General features: G+C 47.5%; 1 protein-coding gene across 5 annotated transcripts in view; it reads right to left on the bottom strand.

Moving 5' to 3' along the window:
* Window positions 1-8319, bottom strand: part of KMT2C (lysine methyltransferase 2C) — a 207159-nt gene extending 198840 nt beyond the window's left edge. For all 5 annotated transcript variants that reach the window (XM_086466929.1, XM_086466926.1, XM_086466927.1 and 2 more), the window contains exon 1: window positions 8120-8319. In XM_086466929.1, the coding sequence (XP_086323055.1) occupies window positions 8120-8295 (176 nt within the window). In that variant the 5' untranslated portion in view covers window positions 8296-8319. The remainder of the gene's footprint in view (window positions 1-8119) is intronic.
* Between the last annotated feature and the right edge of the window lie 10216 nt (window positions 8320-18535).

Genomic DNA, 18535 nt, shown 5'->3' with positions numbered 1-18535 from the left:
TTCTTTTCGCTGCCAGAGCCAGCTTAAGATTTATGGTGTTTGGGGAAAATAACCACCTGATGCACTCCATACACTCACTACCTATGTCTCTCTAAGTAATAAGTACTCTAGATTTTAAGGGCTTTTTCCTACTTCATTGCATTTTCTTTCAAAAGTATGAAAGCACCAATGCTACTCGAAGAACTTCCTGAACGTAGTTCTCGAACCAAGTGCTCAACTTATTTTGATTACCCAATCTGATAAACTCCAGAGTGGCACGAATGGGAATGTCTAGTGCCATCCTTCTAGTAAAAAACAAAACAAAAAAATGCACAAATCAATGCAAGTTACCAGCAAACAGTACTTGCTACAGCAAAACCTTATCTGTATTTATGCAAACTAGATGAATCATGCAGATTGCAGAAACTGGTAATCAAATCTATTAAACATAGAGAGAGTAAAAGCTTTCAATATTTTTTGCAATTGTTAGTCACTTAATTGTTTACCATTTCATAACATTTTAGGGTATCTATGACAGCATTTCTTAAAAAGTTAAGTCCACAGTAGCGGTGTGTAATAACTTAAGGGAGTGATCACTAGTGGTGGATAAGGAAATTGTATTTTCCTTACTTATAGATGACCCTGCTACCCCTCCAACACTGTTGTGGGACAGCTGGGCAGAGGGGAGGGGGGGAGCAACTCCAGCCTGAGAAACGCAGAGCTCACCTATTCTCAACAAGCCAACTGCCTTGGAAAACCATCTCTCAACTCAAATGACAGCAAAGAATAGAAATGTCCATTTCCAATTACTTATCTTATGAAAGAACAATGACAAGAAGTCAGTAGGAGTTGAACACACTAGCAAGGAAAAAAAAAAAAAAAAAAAAGAACATCCACAAGCAAAGCCAAGAAAATTGAAGTGTTTTATTGTTTTAAGCTGGGTAAAGTCTCCTGTGTCACTGACTGCAGGATGAAAAGATGTCTGGTGTATGGATCGCTCAGAGAGTAGAAACCAAGGGACTGGGTTCTTATTCCTACTTCTGCAAAGACGTGCCTTACGACCAAGATACCAAATATGTCAAGATGTCACCCTCTGTCATCATACTTGGTCTGTCCTGATGCTGCCTAATAGCTCTTGGAAGTCCTCTCACAACAAGCGCTACAAAGGTTCTACGGATCATGAAACACAAACACTAACAACTGCAACGTCACAAAAAAAAAAATCTCAAAGGACTCTTTATTTGCAAGCCCAGTGTCTGTGAAAACTGTAGGCTAAGATTATAGAAAAATACCGTTTCCAGCATTAAGCCTAATCTCACTCACCCATAAAACACAGGGGAAGACGCCACTTCACATTAATCAACATTTTAACAACTTTGATAACATGGCAAAACAATTTTAATAAACGCACTATGTGTAACAACTTTCACAGTCATTCATCACATAAATTCTACCAAGAACTGAAAATCAACAGATTAATACAGAGATCATTTACCTCCTGAGCAAAACAATACCGTGAGCAGTTTCAGGCAGTCTCCTATGCAAGAACTATGTAAGACAGAGAACTGCTTGGTAATACGAAGATAACGGAGGAAGTCATGCAGCGTGGGCTGCCGAAGAAAATGGCACAAAGTTCCCATGGGACCCTGCTGCACGTAGCTCAGGCCTGTTCTACCATGGACTAGAAAGGCCTTCAAAGAGCCAATGTCATGTCCTCATCATGAAAGCCTACTCCAATGCTTCGTCTCTTCACGCTGTGTGATCTAATACGTACCTTCGGGCTTTCGGCCAAACATTGTGATACGTGGCTTGTACGGGCAGAAGTATAGGCACTGTTTGCTTTAATGCCTTAACCCTTTTCCGTGCAATAGTTCTACAAAGCCCATCCATCGAAAGGCTTCCCTCTTCCCAAGTAGTAACGACTTTCCCTAACCATGAACGTGTATTTACAAATATTTTTACTGGATAACACAATGTAAATTTTACCTTTCTGAATGTTAAATTTTGAAGTGAAAAAAGGCCAGGCAAGTAGAGATACAAACATCACATACAAGGTGTGTGATGAACTAAAGAAACACAGCTGAGCTATAAAGAGAACCCATCCAACATGTTAAGGGTCTTTTGAAATGAATGTGGATATCTTTAAATATCGGCCTACCCTAATGCAAATGCAGCTAAGGTAATGATAAAAATTCTTAAATAATCATTTCCTGGCAAAAAGGCTATGCTTACGTGTCCTGAAAACTATCTGCATTGTGAAACCAACAGACTTTGAAAACCTACTGTAGCTTACATTGGTCAAAGTAATGAAAAACTAGGATGAAAATTAACACAAGTAATTAAACACATAAAAAGTTTTTGAGAAGTTTCACGCTTACACTACATGCATTGCAAAAATAATTTGTAACATACATCAGTCTGATGCATGCTGAAAATAAAATTTAAAATGAGCTTAGATACTGACTTACAAAGTAACTGTTATCATGACCACACACAATCAGAGTTCTGCGACTAAATTTTTGCTCAGGAGATACCTCTGTTTGTGCTGCTTATAACCTGCATAGATTAAGAAAGCTCTAGTGCTTAAAATAGAATCATTAGGTTGGAATAGACCTCTAAGATCATGAGGTCCAACCATTGACCTAATACCACTATGCCCACTAAACCATGTCTACAAGTGCCACATCAACATGTTTTTTGAGCACTTCCAGGGATGGTGACTCCCCCTGGGCAGCCTGTTCCAGCGTTTGACTACTCTTTCGGTAAAGAATTTTTTCCTAATATCCAATCTGAACCTCCCCTGGCGCAACTTGAGGCCATTTCCTCTTGTCCTATTGCTTGTTACTTGGGAGAAGAGATCGATCCTCACCTCACTACAGCCTCCTCTCTGGTAGCTGTAGAGAGCAACAAGGTCTCCCCTCAGCCTCCCCTTCTCCAGACCAAACAGCCCCAGGTCCCTCAGCCGCTCCTCATCAGACCTGTTCTCCAGACCCTTCACCAGCTTCGCTGCCCTTCTCTGGACACGCTCCAGCACCTCAGTGTCCTTCTTGCAGTCAGGGGCCCAAAACTGCACCCAGCATTCGAGGGGCGGCCTCACCAGTGCCCAGTACAGGGGCACGATCACCTCCCTGCTCCTGCTGGCCACACCACTGCTGATACAGGCCAGGATGCTGTTGGCCTTGGCCACCTGGGCACACTGCTGGCTCATGTTCAGCCGGCTGTTGACCAGCACCCCCAGATCCTTTTCCACCGGGCACCTTTCCAGCTACTCCTCCCCCAGCCTGTAGCGCTGCGTGGGGTTGTTGTGACCCAAGTGCAGGACCCGGCACTTGGCCTTGTTGAACCTCATACAAGTGGCCTCAGCCCATCAGCCTGTCCAGGTCCCTCTGCAGAGCCTTCCTACCCTCGAGCAGATCAACACTCCCACCCAATTTAGTGTCATCTGCAAACTTACTGAGGGAGCACTCAATCCCCTCATCCAGATCATCATAAAGATGTAAAACAAGACCAGTCCCAATACTGAGCCCTGGGGGACACCGCTTGTGACCGGCTGCCAGCTGGATTTAACCCCATTTGTCACCACTCTGTGCTCGGCCATGCAGCCAGTTTTTAACCCAGCTTAGTGTACAGCTGTCTAGGCCATGAGCCGCCAGATTTCTTAGGAGAACGATGTGGGAAGCTGTGTCAAAGGCTTTACTAAAGTGCAGGTAGATGACATCTACAGCCTTCCCCTCATCGACTAGGTGGGTCACCTAGTCATAGAAGGAGATCAGGTTGTTTAAGCAGGACCTGCCCTTCATGAACCCATGCTGTCTGGGCCTGAGTCCATGGCTGTCCCACACATGCCATGTGAGCGCCCTCAAGATGAACTGCTCCAGAACCTTCCCCGGTACAGAGGTCAGGCTGACAGGCCTGTAGGTCCCCAGATCCTCCTTCCGACCCTTCTTGTAGATGGACGTCACAAAAAGAAAAATCAGGTTACAGAAAGGTTTACTGCACCTGTACAATACTATTCTGATACATTTTTATGAGTAACCAGCTGTTCATACAGTGGCAATACAGTTAAAACAGAACCGATAACTCTTCCCCTGCAACTTCTTCTGGATCACATTCCTATCCTTCAGGACCATAGCCTGGAAGTTGAGGTGTAATCCAACTACAGGAGTTAAGTTTCCAAGATTTCAGGCCATACAATGACATGGCCCCTAATTATTTCCATTTTTCCTACACAAGACCAGCAGACTTCTCTTTTAACTATGCACCTGAAAGTTTCTTTCTCCTACATCACATTGTATCTTCGGTAATGCAACTTTTTTTTTTTTTTTTGGCTTCCTAAGTGCAATCTCCCCACCTTTTACAGTCATTTGAAAGGTGGTACTACCAAAACATTTCCCTCCTTCATTGCTTTGGTTATAGCTCTGTGTGTTCTTCCTTCTTCCTGATGAACCATATCATGAATAACCCACTTGCTCTCAATCTCAAGGCTCTGCATGGCCTATTCTAGCTCTGCCTCTTAAATTTGACCCACTGCTCTACACAGATACCCATTTGTCAAAACCTAAGGAAGAAAATAGGAGTGTTTGTCTAGCACTTCAGGCAGGAAACAAGCTGTCTGTGAGAATCCTCAGGGTGACAATGCTACCCTCCTTTAAATATATCCTCAAAGTCTGATGCCTATGAATCATTCGCCAATGCTGAGATAGCCAGGGTACTTGAACTTCTGCACGTTCTTTTGCTCATAGCTTTCCCACAGCTCCCTTGTGCTTTCCCAATACATTTCTTACATCTACACGCTGTCTTATCTTTACATTTAAATTAAGGAATTGTTTGTGCCAAAGCAATCTTTGCTTATGCATTTGTACTATGTGTAGTATAATGGTGCCCTGGCCTCTAGGCACAATTACAATATAAATAATAAAAATGAACTGTTCACCTAAGATCAAGTCGCCTGACAATGCTATTCATGAAGCTATAGCCTTCAAACAACGATAAAAAGCTGTTCTAGCACCACGCTCTACTATCAGCACCTCTCCAGGTACTGGTGCCACTCATTCCCAGCCCATCACCTATAGGAAACCTCAACTGTTCCCCACACATACCTGTGCCCACAGAACCACTGGAATTTTTACTGGTAACCAGGCAAAATGCGGGATGACAGAGACTTGTGCAGAGCTGCCCCACTGAAGAACCCTGTGCTCCCTTAACATAAGCCTACTTCTGGGAAGAGTTGAGAATCCTTGGCATCTCACAGAAGCAGCTTCAAGGCAGTTTTCCATCTGTCTGCTTAAGCTCATCAAATTTGCTTACAAACATGGCCTTCAAGAAGGTAAAATACCAACCTACACCATTCTCCAATATGGTATTGTTCTTTAATGGAAGCATCCATAGCTAAGGAATTATTCTATTTTGGCTTTGCCGGTTTAATGCAGGGCTCTTCGTGTGATCGTTACTTAGACTGCACTTAGACTGAACATTCAGTGGAACATTTCCTATAATGGGATAAAGCGGTTGAACAATTTGACTGGCTAATAGTGATTTAGACATGTGATTACAGTACAGAAAATGGTCTGACATATGCTCTTTTATCTGGTTTACATGAGGCACATTAATCCAACTGAAAAGCATAGAAGTGAAAAGGAAGACAGGACCAAGCAGTCACAAGAAAAAAAAAATGTTTACTTATTTTGTTTCTGCATTTGCTTAGCTAATTGTAATCAGCATTTTGTAAATAGAACAACTTACAAAATAAAACCATTTTCTCCCCAAAATGGATGCAACTAAAAAAGACCAGTCTATAGCTACTCTGTGAAAGTTAGAAATAACTGGTTTTAGTTTTAAAAGCATTTATGACTTATGTCATAAGGCCTTTGCCAACATTACACGTTTTCCACAAAGACGCAGAAGGACATTTAGCACCACACCAGAGAGGAACAAACATAGTGTGAACATAGAGTAAGAGTATTGATTGATTTTAATTTTTGTCTCAGCTGATTTCATTTCCAGCTCTTACACGAACACTTATAGTCATGTCACCATAAGTACATATTTTTACAGGAAAATTTAATTTCCTTCTAAAACTAGTCGACAATGTTCCCACCAAAAACCTCACTGAAAAAAAAAAGGAATTACCTCTTTAGCACCTACTTTTCGTCAAAAGCATGTACACAACCTCAAATTCCCCTACAAGATAGGTCAATTTTCACAAATAACACTGTTTTGCTTTTTGTGCAGGCTGGTACATTTCAGTTGTATTTGCATTTTTCTTCCTAAAACTTCTTTTAAAATAAAACACTCAAAGCTTTCCTACCTAAGGTTTGGATTCTATATGTAGAAATAAAACCGAAGTATGTAAAACTAAGCATAAAGGAAATGAACCAAAGAACTTTACTGCATGTGTACGTTTGCCAACTACTTTCAGCTATCGCTGTATGAAAATTTGTATCAAGCGAATATGTAAGATAATTGGAAGAGGGAGCTGCAAACAATGCATCTCCATCAAAATCAGGGGGTGAACATTAAAATCCTTGAAGGGAAACTTTCATCGACAACAACAACAAAAAAAAAATCCATAGATCCCAAACTAGTTCTGTCCTGGGATATTTAACTAATGTGTATTTGTAAAAACGAACTTATAAAGAAGAAAGAAGAGCCTTTGCACACATTTAGGTCCAGCCCAGCAGAATCCCTTGCTGGTGCTTTGGACTTCCACTGTGACATTATGGTTGGACTCTACGATCTTTAAGGTCTTTTCCAACCGAAACGATTCCGATTCGGAAACCGACGGTGAGGCCTGGGGTGGGCGCTCAGCGAAGCGCCAGCACCTCACCTGGTTAAACACACTCCAGCGGGGTCAAACTGAAAGCGTCCCTTCAAAACAAAGGGAAACAAACTCTATAGCCCCAAGGCTCCACAGGCTCTCCAGCGCAGGGGCTATTTTGCCAATCATCATTACGTTTCTTCCCAAAACGTGCTCGCCCGGCTTTGCCCTATCACTGCTGCCACCAGGTATGTCATGGCAGGATCCATCCTGCTCTAAAATAACCCGTGGGGAGCGCGGCAGCGGCACCGCCACCGAAGCGGCCACCAGGCCTCTCCGAGCCCAGCCCGGCTCGGCACCTCTCAACGGCACGGCGGCCATACCCGCCGCCTCGCCCGGCTCCCTCACAGCGGGGAAGCGGCCGTTGGCACGACGGGCTCCCCGCACCCGCGCTGCGGGACCTTGTGTGCGCCCGCCCGGGGCTGAGGGGAGAGGAGCGGCCCCCTGAGGAGCGAGGCTCCCTCGGGAAGGCGGGGGGGCAGCCGCACGCCGCACCCGCTGGGGCTCACGACCGCCCGCGCCCCCGGCGGGGAGAGGCCGCGGTGAAGGGAAACCTGCCAGAGCCCAGCAAGAGGCACCCCCGCCCCCCCCGCCCCCTCCCCCCCCGCCGCCGCCACCCCCCCCCGCCTTGTGTTTGTTGTGCTTCGCCACCGTCCCGTCGGCGCGTCCCTCCGAGAGCGGCCGCCGCCTGACAGCTCCCCCCGCGCCGCCGGCCTCTCCCCACCTCCGAGCGCACGGCGGGGCTGGCGGCGAAGAAACTCCTGCCTCAACTTTGCGTCCGCATCCGCCCGTGTTGGAGGGCGGGGGTGGGGGGGTGTAGGGGGGTGTTCTCCTCGCCACCCACCGAGAACCGTCTTTTCTTTCCCAAAAAGAGGAGGGGGGATAAAAAGGGAAAGCGAGGAGGAACTCCCGTCAAGCACAGGGAGTAGCTAGACGACGCTGAAGGCAGCCGAGCGTCCTGGAGGAGAAGAGACTCAAAAAGGAGAAGGGGGAAGGTGCAAAGGCAAGGAAAAAAGGAGGAAGAGGGGGAAGGGGGAAGAGCTAAAGAGAAACTCCGAAGGAGGAGGAGAAGAAAGGAATAGGGACGGTGAAAGAAAAGTGGAAAAGGGAGAGCAGGCGGAGGAAGACAAAGGTGAAGAAGGAGGAGGAGGAGGGGAAAGTGCAAAGGGGAGAGGAGGAGAAGAAAGAAGGGCCCTTCTCAAAATGGCATTAGGCAGGAGGGAGGGGGGCGACGAGCAGCGAGTCTCCGCTGACAGCTCTGCCTGCGCCTGGCCGCCTGCCCCCTGCCCCTCTCTGCCTCGCACACACAAACGCTGAACTTACTTCTTTCTGGCTCTCTGGAAAGGGGAAGCGCCATCTTTGCGAGGCCGGCCCCTAGGTCTTTTGTCTGTGGCTGCTGCTGCTGCTGCTGGGGGGGGAGCTCCAGGCTCGGGGGGTTGCTGCTGCTGCTGAGGCGGCTCCACCACCGCCACCACCAGACTCTTGTCCTCCGTTGACATCCTAGTCAGCAGGACGAGAGAGACACATGGATGATGATGATGAGGATGAAGATGAGGATGGTGATGGGGATCCCGATGCTCCTCCTGCTCCCGCGGCTCCTCTCCTCCTCACCTCCGCCTCCTCCACCTCCGCCTCGCATTGCTGGCCTCAGCCGCCGCCGACCAGCACAGGTAGCAGGGGGAGCAGCATGGGGAGAGCAGGAGGGGGAGGGGGGCGGGGGGGCGAAGAGAAAGAGCGCAGAGGAAGGAAGGGTCTCACACACAATAACACCCCCTCCCCGGCTCGGCGGGGTCTGTCGGGGCTGGGGGAGGTGGCGGGCGAGGTGAAGAGAGCGAGCGAGAGGCGGCTGATCCCGCCGCTGGGCGCCCCCCCCCTCTCAGAGGCCCCGGGAGCTGGCGGCGGCTCCGGCTCCTGCGCTGCCCGGCTGCGGCGGCCGCCGCTTCATTGTACACTGGCCCTGCGCCCTCCCCCCGCGCAGAGCCCCCGGGGGCGGAGGAGGAGCAGGCGGCGGCGGCGGCGGAGGCGGTAGGGGCCGAGGCCGAGCGGAGGAAGTTTTGACAGCTCCAGCTGTTGTGTGTGTCGAGGGCTGAGTCCGGCCGGGCTCCGCGTCCCCTTCCCAGCCGGGCCGGGAGCAGGAAGTTTAACTTTGGGGAAAGAAGGAGGAGGAAGGGTGAAAAAGGGGGAGGAGGAAGGGGGGAGGAGGAGGCTCCCTCCCCGCGGGGTGGAGAAGGGATCCCGGCGCTGCCGCCGCTGCCCTGGTGTGTAACCCCCCCCCCCCGCCCGCGCCTCGCCGCCTCCCTTCCCCCCCCTTGCCAGTGCGACACATAGACACAGAACCCGCCCGCCGCCCTCCTCCCCCTGCCGCGGCCCCACACTGCGCCTGCCCGGCCCGCCCGCCCACCGCCCGTCCCACGGCGCAGACACCCATCCGCCGCCGACACTGACCTCACGGGCTGGCTGCCGCGGCGGGCTGCGGGGAAAGCGCGGAGCCGCGGAGCGGGGACGGGACGCCACGCCACGGGGCGCTCCGCGTACCCACCCCGTACCGCGCCCCGCGGGGGCCGGCAGCCCCGCTCGCTCCCCCACCCTCTCCCCGCCCTTGGTTTGTTGTTTTATTTATTTATTTTCCCCACGGTCCCGTGGAAATAAAAAGAAAAAAAAAAGCCGCATCGGGATGAAAGTGGCCGCCTCGCAGCAGGGTGCTCCCGCCCCGTCCCTGCGCACGGGCTGAGCTCCCCAGGACGGCGGCTCCGGGGCCAGCACATGATGCCCAGCCCGGCGGCGCTCGCTCCTCCCGAGCCCCGGGGAGCCCGGGCACGGCTGGCGGCGGGCTGGAGGCGGGGAGCCTCCCCTTCCCCCCGCCGTGCGTCTGCGGCTCGGGGCGGGGGGGGGAGGCAGCGAGCGGCGGGGAGCCGCGGCCGCCCCGGGGGAGGGGAGGGAGGGACCAGAGTTCAGCGCTGTGTGTGAGGGAGACAAAGTCTGGGGAGCGTGGCCGCTTTCCAGCAGCTCCGACTGGAACAGCTGCGGCCGCTCGGGGCGACGGGGGGGCCTCCCCCGGGCAGGGGCCTAGCTGGCTGCCTGCCCGCCCGGCTGCGCCGCGGCTCGGGGCGGGGTTAAGCCTCATTACACGGGATTTAACGTGTCCCGGAGGCCAGGAGGGACTCCGGCTCCAAAGGGGAGGGGGGAGCGCTACGGCCTCACAGGCAGAGGAAAGTCCGGCCACGGGGCGAGGAAGCGGGCCGCGCCCCCGGACTTTCCTCCCGGGCCCTGCCCTGCTGCCTGGGGCGGGCCCGCGGGCGGGGAGCAGGCCGCCGCGCTGCCCGCCCGACCGAGGGCCCCCCGCCGCCGCGCCTCCGCACCGGGCGCCGCCCTGAGGGCAGCCCCTGAGGCGGCCTCCCTCCCTCCCTCCCTCCCTCCCTCCGCCTCCCGCCGCGGGCAGCGCTGCGGGGCCCCTCGCCCCGGGCCCGGGCGTTCCTCCCTCCCGCTGCCCGGCGCTGGAGCACCGCACGGGTGCTGAATCATGAAGTAGGTCGTACGGACGGCGAGAAGGGAACCCTGCTGCCCCGCAGGGCGCCGAGGTGACTCATGTTTGGGGCGGGCGCGTTGGAGAACTTCGCCAGACTTGCAGAAATCGTGGGGAGAGATCCCTCCAAGACTCCGATACGTACAAATGCGTCCCGAGAGCCCCGCACGAACTGTTTCTTCCTTGGCGTTAAGGTTTCTCTTCTGTGTTTGAATCCCAGTTGACAAAATGGCCTAGGCTAGCACACAGGTACAACAAGGGAGGGAGGGGAGGAGGAGCTAACGTTATTCAGTGTTTTTTTCGATGTAAAAATAAACACACAACAATCCAGAACTTTACACTTTTCCTTCCCAAATTTTTCACTTGTCAACTTCAGAAGTACTAAATTAAAACAGCATGCAGTAACAAATAGGGCTTTCGCTGGCCTCTTTTCCTGGGAACTGTTTCATAACAAAAAGCCTTGGTTGGTTCACTCCCTAGGTTTGTGAGTAATTAGTTAGACCTTTGTGACATTTTCATATCTATATGTGGAGACAGAGGTAACGTTTATCTCCATCTATAAACATACTTGTATATGTGTATATATATATATATAAAATTATATAAAGCCATCCCTTCCACTCAGCCATGCAAGGACCACAGTTGCATTGTTGTCATGACTTTCTTGGCCCTATTGCTGAAAATGTACTCACTTCTGCCAAATTAAAATACATATCCTGAGCTAAATGTTTGTATTATGAAGTTTGCAAATGACAGCGTAAGTCATATGACTTCAGATATGGGAATTTAATCTGTTTACATGTGGTCTAACGCAGAAGAAAGTGCCTTTAAATTTTGTTAACTCGGGCAAGTAGCATAATTTAACTGAAAATATTTAATGCTGTACAGGCCCAGACGTGGGTGGAGTAAAGAGGGAAAAAAAAAGGGAACAGGAGGGAGAGGGAAGTAAAAGGCCACAGCCTCTGCCCAGTGGGACTGCTGGTGTGGCATTTGCTCGAGTTGCCAGGTTGCCATCTGGTCTGCTAAAAAAAATGGCCATCTCCTGAAACACTGACTGTGCATGTGCGGATCTACTGCGCATGCACAGCGGCTTGGGTGAGCCTGGGATGTGTTGAAGCTACTATGCATGTGCAAATTGATTGGAGCTGAGACACGTGAGCAGGCCGTGGGCTCAGATCAACTGCTAGGTGTGTGGGGAATAGCTGTCATCCCACCACAGAAATACATTCAGTGAAATCACTGGATTCGCTTGTCCATGCATGGTTCATCTGGGTCTCCCATGTAAGCATTGTTTAATACCTCTAGATCACCCATAAGTGGTTGAGCTTTGGGCTTTGCCTCTCAGGCAAAAGCAGATGTGTGGTTTTAACTTTTTTCTCCGTTCTTTCTGATATTAATTCTATATATGTATTTATATGTATAAAATCTGAGTGGAGGCAGGATGACGTTAGCTTTGGTGTAGCACGGTCTAGGACAAGAGCACGTTAAGGGACTTATGCCTGTTAGTTCTACTCTGTGCCTTATCTCGTTACGTGTCTGAACAAAGCTGGGCAGGTCTGTTCTGTGAGCTGCTGCAGCCATTGCTGCGGCAATCAAAGGTGTGAAGAGCTGGGTGGGTCTGAGAGAGGCTTGTGAGCAGGAACCTAAAGCAGGGAGGGAATGGCAGGAAACCATTTGCTAGCATTATTTATCACTCAGTGAAGGCAGGGGGACAAGCTAGGAGAAATTGTGTCACCAAACATAAATCCAGGGTAGGAGTGCTTTGTTGATTCAGGATGTTTGAACAGCTCTGTCAGGAACATTTTTACATTTATACGTGGCCCACGCTAGCCACCTATTATAAATTATCTCTGTCTGGAAGACTCACATTTTTATACCAACGATGTAACATTAACTGAACAGGTTCTCTGCTTTACTGGATGTTAAGAGATCTCCCACTTCATTGAAAACTAACTCAGGTGAACTGACACACCTGATTTTTTTTTTTTTTCTTAACTTTCAAGGGCAGGCAGCTTTGAAACTTTCAGCGGGATTTTTACCTTCTAACCTTCCTTAAAATAAACATTTCTGTGTTTCTGGGATTGTTTTGAAATATAAGTGAGACCCTTGCAGTACTGATTAAACAAGACATGCTAACGGTTATAACTTCAAAACATCTTCAGTTGTCCCAATGTGCCTCATGTCAAAGAGTGGTACTTTCATAATAGAACAAGTTAGAGATGGGACGCTGTCTTAAATCAGCTGGTTAAGGAAAATGATCCTGTTATAGAAGTACTTAAAGGAAAATGACAACGTGTATCTAAGTACTGTCGTACCATTATACAATGAAAGCTGTGTATGTAGCAGAAATAATGAGAAAATTATTCCAGATTCAATCAAGAATAGGATCCAGATACTTTCCCTTTTATGACATTGGTTCAGAACTCTGCCAGTTTAATCAACGTTCACTACTCTACATAAAACAAAAAATTAATTTTTGTTCTCTTCGCACACATGTTTCCATTGCAGAAGAAAATCACCAAGTTATCACAAACTCTGAAAACTGTGGAGATTTTGGTGCCGGTGCACATTCCGTTTGGCTATCCCTGCTGCGGGAGCAGCAAACTGCAGGAAAACGGTGCAGTGGGCAGTTGAGGGCAGTGACCACATCAGCTGCCTGTGGTGGCGTTTCATGTCTGCATTTGTAGGCACCCAAGTAGTTCAGAAATAGCTGCATAACTGTGTTTTCGGTATTGAAAAGAAACAACCCCAAGATAATTTAAAAGTGTTCTAGACAAAGCCTAAATGAAGTGGCAAAATCAGGATTACATCATACAAATACGCGACTCCTAGTTTATTTGTACTAAACTTGGCTGGACTAAAAAAAAGTTAGCCTATGCTAATTGTCGTATGCTAATGAATGCGTTGTAGAAGTCTGGTTTTAAACTTGAAATGTTTGTTTTTTCTTTTCATCAGTGTTGGTTACTTGTCATCTTGTAGATCGGTCTTACTTTAGGCAACAGCCAGCACAGCCTGGATAGTGGGTATGACGTACCCTTGAGCGGCGGTGACTTTCCCAGCAGTTTTGGCGAGACACTTGTTGCTGCAGATGGTGGGGGATAAGCCTCCCTTCTTGTCCTGAGCAGCATTCCCAGGCAGCTGCAGAATTCCAGTTATCAGGTGCTCCAGAGCAATGGACAGATAGCATGTCCAGTCCCCCTAAAATCCATCTAAGCGCCCTCTTTGGAGGCAGCATAGTTCACCGTCTGTAAGGAAGAACGTTTCGTTCTAGGTCCTGTTTTCTCACCTGCTCCCCATCGTGAAATATCCTGACCTATATTCCACAACAGCTACTCTCCACACGGACTAATCTAGAGTTTGTACGAACATGGACTGACACAGTCCGGGCTCCCCATCCCCTGCCTGCTTAAACTTGATTAGTTTAGTATGTGTTAAAGGCAGCCTTGCCCACGCTGTGATATATGTGCTAACCTCACACCTTTACACCTTCTCTCACCAAAGCCTAAGGCCCTTTCATCATGTTAAGCTACTTTGGCTGGGCTAATGTGACTGAGAAACACACCTTTTTTATCCATTAAGACAGGGCCAAAAATGTTAAGTGCTCAAGATGCGAGCCCCAAGGGCTTGTCTATATATCGAGTTATTACACGTGGAGGCTTTTATCTTCATAAGAAAATGTTCTTTTTGTGCACGCCAAAGTGTGAATTTAAAACTAGTGGTTATAGTATAACCCTCATGCAGACTCATTCATTCTGGCATCTTCTGGCTTTTTTTTTTTTTTTTTTTCAGATTAACTCTAACTTCTTTAATCCATTTAAATTCAGAAAAGGAACTCGTATTGGAGTGAGTTTGTCTGCATAAGGAATTACGCTTGCCTGACTCTGGTAGTATTCTTAATAATACCTTCCTATGTGGAGAAGTTTTGCCTATTAGGAATGTTAATTTTGCACATGTTTGCACTTAATAAGAGCATCACTTGTTTATGTTTGAATGTTGTTATTGTGACAAGTGGTGGCTGATGCACTACACTGAAATTCATTAAGTTATTCCATACCAAAGCCATGATCCTGGGGATGCTACATTAGGCAGATAAGTAACTAAATGCATAACAGTTTCACCGGAAACAACTGCCTCCTGAATAAAGTTTGTTCTGTGTTTAAGCATTTGCAGATATGCCCAAATTCTTCCTTGCTAGCAATTTATACAATTTGTTCTTAAAGGAACAAGGGACTGTGCTATGTCATGTTGTATTTTGTTAGCATCCATGTGAAGTCATATGAAGCATCCACAGGTTACTTATGAACTTCAGTTCCATTCTTTGTGACTTGCCTAAGTTGTTGCAATTCCTGTTTTGTTTACAACTTTATGAAACTGTAATTTTATAAACTTCCATATTCTGAGTTTTAGTGTTGGCATATATGTGGCAGTGGGCAGTGGAGAAATAATCTTTTATGACATATTACTAGTTGGCGTGATTTTTGTATCCAAAAAGATAGGATGCTAATAGTTTGAGTAAAATCAAATTAGTATCTGCAGCCAGTACATGCTAAATTCTGGCTGCACTGCAGATATAGGCAAGCCAGGAAGAACAACACAGGCAAGAGCAAGCACACGGGGCAGTAGCTGGCCAGTCTGCATTCACCGCTGGGGAAAGCCAATGGGCTGGTGTGAAATTAGGACTTATCATGCAGAAAGTTATATAAATGTTTGCTGTTTGCAGGAGTGGTGCGTTACACTCAGATTACTTAACAGAAATAACACGAACCTGGCCATGACATGGGGGAAAGGATTTGTTTGTGGGCATTCAATCATACATTTTTTTGGAGTAGGACTATGTTTTTATCCTGTGTTTTGTACGGCACCTAGTGCACAGGGGTCCTGGTTCCTTATGTGAGATCTTGGGTGCTATGATGATAGGAATTTAGATACTATTAGTAGAAATAACCTTGTCATATATTGCCAGTTTTGCAAGGAAATAATCTCTGACCCATGTGGGATGGTCTCACTTTTAAAGGAGTTATAATGTGGGAGAGGCAGGTGCCTTGTATTGTAGCAGGTAAACACTAGGGGCCCAATCCTGTTTGCAGCTGTTTACTTCAGTAAAACTATGTGCCTGGGTAAGAAGGGAAGAATTTGGCCTTCGGTTTTTGGAGTTAATTGCAGCCAATTAATGGGGACATGTCACCTACATGAGGTCCAGTCAGAATTCAGTCCTATACTCCTTTAGTAACTAATGTTTTAAACCAATTAGCTACATACCCATATGGAAACAATAGTAGAGCCTCCACAGTCAAGACTATACTGAGATTCTAAATTACATATATAATGAAGACTGTGCATGTGTTTTCTGGCTGAGAACAATGTTGTATTTCAACCTCAAGGAAAAATTTTCTCCAAGCCATAGCCCCTCAGACAAAAAACCACAGTTTTTAATGAAAGTACTGACACCACCTTAATTACAGTGCAGCAAACATTACCAGCGTAATCCCATTTCATCCTCAGGCAAGGAGAACATCCCTGGGGCCTGGCTGCCTTTCTTTGCTAGTGACCAGTTTTGCAGAAACGGCCTTCTCCCCAATGCATTTTTTTATTTAACCTCTACTGCACTGCCCGGGGGAAGATGCATAGGGACCTACTCGTGCTCATCTCCCCACGCTTCTTGCAGCCCTCCTGGCAGTCCCTGGGTCTGGAGGATCAAACAGCACCCAGGGGTGCCCAGCTTGCAGCCAGCTGTGGGGCATCCTCACAGCCCCTCCGCCTGTCTCCCATGGGAGCCCAGCAAGAGCCAAAAAGTTCAGGTTCAGCCCCTGTGTACCACACAGGTTTCACCCTGACTCTTTCCAGCAGCGCCCAAGCTGGCTGCTTGGTATGTGCCAGTGCCCAGAGACAATCCCCTTTGTTGCTGGGCTGCCACGCTTCAGAAGGCCCTTGCTTTGGATGCAGTAGCGCAGGGGGCAGCGGCTCTCCCAGTGCCAGTCCTGACCCAGGTGGGTGAGGATAGAGCTGTGTGAAAGGAAGGGCTGCGGGCATGCTGGAGCAGCCTGCAGCGTGCCCAGCAGTGACGTGCTCATTTGAAGCAGCCTTGCAGTGTCTCCAGGCTTTCACAGTGTTTGGATGGGTAAGTGAAATGTGATTAGTTTCTCACTGCCGTATTGATTCAGTGAGTAGATTTTGTGTGTGGACTGCGATATTGATGGGACAAATGTGCAAGGCTATTTGAAGCTGGGATCTTTTCCTACCAGAAATATGGGGAGATATATTTGTACATATATAAACACAAGGGTATACTTGTGGTTCTTACTTTTTTTTCCTCCTGCCTTCTTAAATCGAAGTAATAAATCTGTATGGTCAAAAGAGCTAGAATAATCAATCTGTCCTTATGTAAGTGATCTGAAAATCCTAATTAAGGGTAGAGAGAAATAAACATAAGGTTTCTTCTTCTGTCTATAATATTGTCAAGTACAGTACACTCTTCTATTATGGAACTCCTACAATTCTTATGGACAGAGTAAAATCATGCGGCTGAGATGCTTTCCCTAAAAACAAGCAAAAGCCCCATATCTGCTGGGAGGACATTTCTGTTATCCTGTTCCCTTCTATTTAGGCTCTCATATGGTGTTAATCACCATGGTATCTTACAGCTTTATAAAAATATAGTGCACCATATGTGATAAATCATTAATATTAAGAATGAAGATGCTGGATAAAAATATTCTTCACAAATCTGAAGCAGAAGATGTGCAGTAATGGACATACCCAGACAAGCAGCCTGAGTAAAAGGAGCATGTGTACAAATACAAGAGATGGGGTCAAAATCATTCCTTAGGTGATAATACTACATCCAGTCACTCTGTGTGAGTGTGAATGGCTTGCTCACTCCTTTCTTCCCTAACCCCTGCTACAGCACACTACAGCCGGGGGACTGTGTGCAAGCGATGTCCTGTTCCTTACTTTGCACTGCAGCAGAGTGCCCACCTTGCAGTGTTCAAGGTCATCAGTCAAAAGAAGATAATTTGCTGGTAAATGCAAAGTAAGCTTGTGCATTTATTGTTAAATAAGCGCACACATAATTGCAACCCAAGCAAAATGAGGGACTACTTCCATTGGAAAGAATGCACTAGAGTGGTCGTAAGTTATCCCCCCAACTGGTAATCTCAGTGACATATTTTCTCATGTTTTTCATTTCCCACTTAGTTTCAGGCAGATCTGTTTTCTATTTATATTGTGTCAACACATAAATAATTTTCTCTGTTGTATCCCTCACTACTAAATTCTTTTTCTTGATGCAATAGCAAAAGTAATTATATTTATAAATGGAATGCCTGTTTTGCCTAAGTACCACATAGGATTCCCTTCTCTAAGAGGGATTTTTATAATTCCTCCAAAAATGTGTCTTGGCAAGGCTCAACTCACCAGTTGGTAGCGTGGATCCAGCCTTTAGGGGCAGAACTCATGACTCTGATCCCTTCGGCCAACAGGCAGGAGGGCACCACAGAAAAAATGCTCTACTTTTTGAGAGAATGGTGCTGATGTTAAATATGTGTGGTTATTAAGCACGCCCAGAAAGCGAATTCACTGAGAGTTGCTTCCCACCTGTGGATTTCACTATTCAGCACAGAATTATTTTGGCAACTGGGGCATTCTTCATTGTGGATGGCTGTGGGAAGATATTAATCCTGCTCTTCAAGTAAGATATACTCACTGATCTAGTAGACCTGTTCCACCTCTACTGTATCATATTGTGAAAGGAAAAGAAGCAAATCCCAAATGAAAGGATGGGTAATCTCGAGTCCTTATTCTACCTTCTTTTTCAGCTGCTTTCCACAAACAAGTTCAGATGTCCCTTGCTCAATAGGAGTAGAGCAGAGGGAGATCTGTTGTGAGCTCTGCATTAAGGGAGGTTCAGTTTTTCATCTCCATGCACTGCTTGAGAAAACTACAGTCAAAATCGTTGCATGGGGATGGTGGATCCTAGCCACGAACAGTTCACAGCTTGCTCGCTGGATGAAACAGCGACAGGCCTCCTGGAGCTGATCTGCATTACAGAAGGAGAAAATCATGATTTTCTTACTGAGTTGTGCTGTCTGTATGTGCATGTGTATTCTTTCATTATATTTTCTCTAATATTTGCTTTGATTAAAGGTTATTCCAGGGTATCCACAAACCAGTGAGACATTCTGCTCCTACAGATGTGGCAAGCTTGAGGAAGGTTGTAT

This window comes from Leptosomus discolor, chromosome 6 (genome assembly GCF_034619465.1).
Source record: "Leptosomus discolor isolate bLepDis1 chromosome 6, bLepDis1.hap2, whole genome shotgun sequence".
In the NCBI taxonomy this organism is placed as follows: Eukaryota; Metazoa; Chordata; class Aves; order Leptosomiformes; family Leptosomidae; genus Leptosomus; species Leptosomus discolor.
Note: the sequence above shows the minus strand (reverse complement) of the source record. Positions and strands in the feature narration are given on the sequence as shown.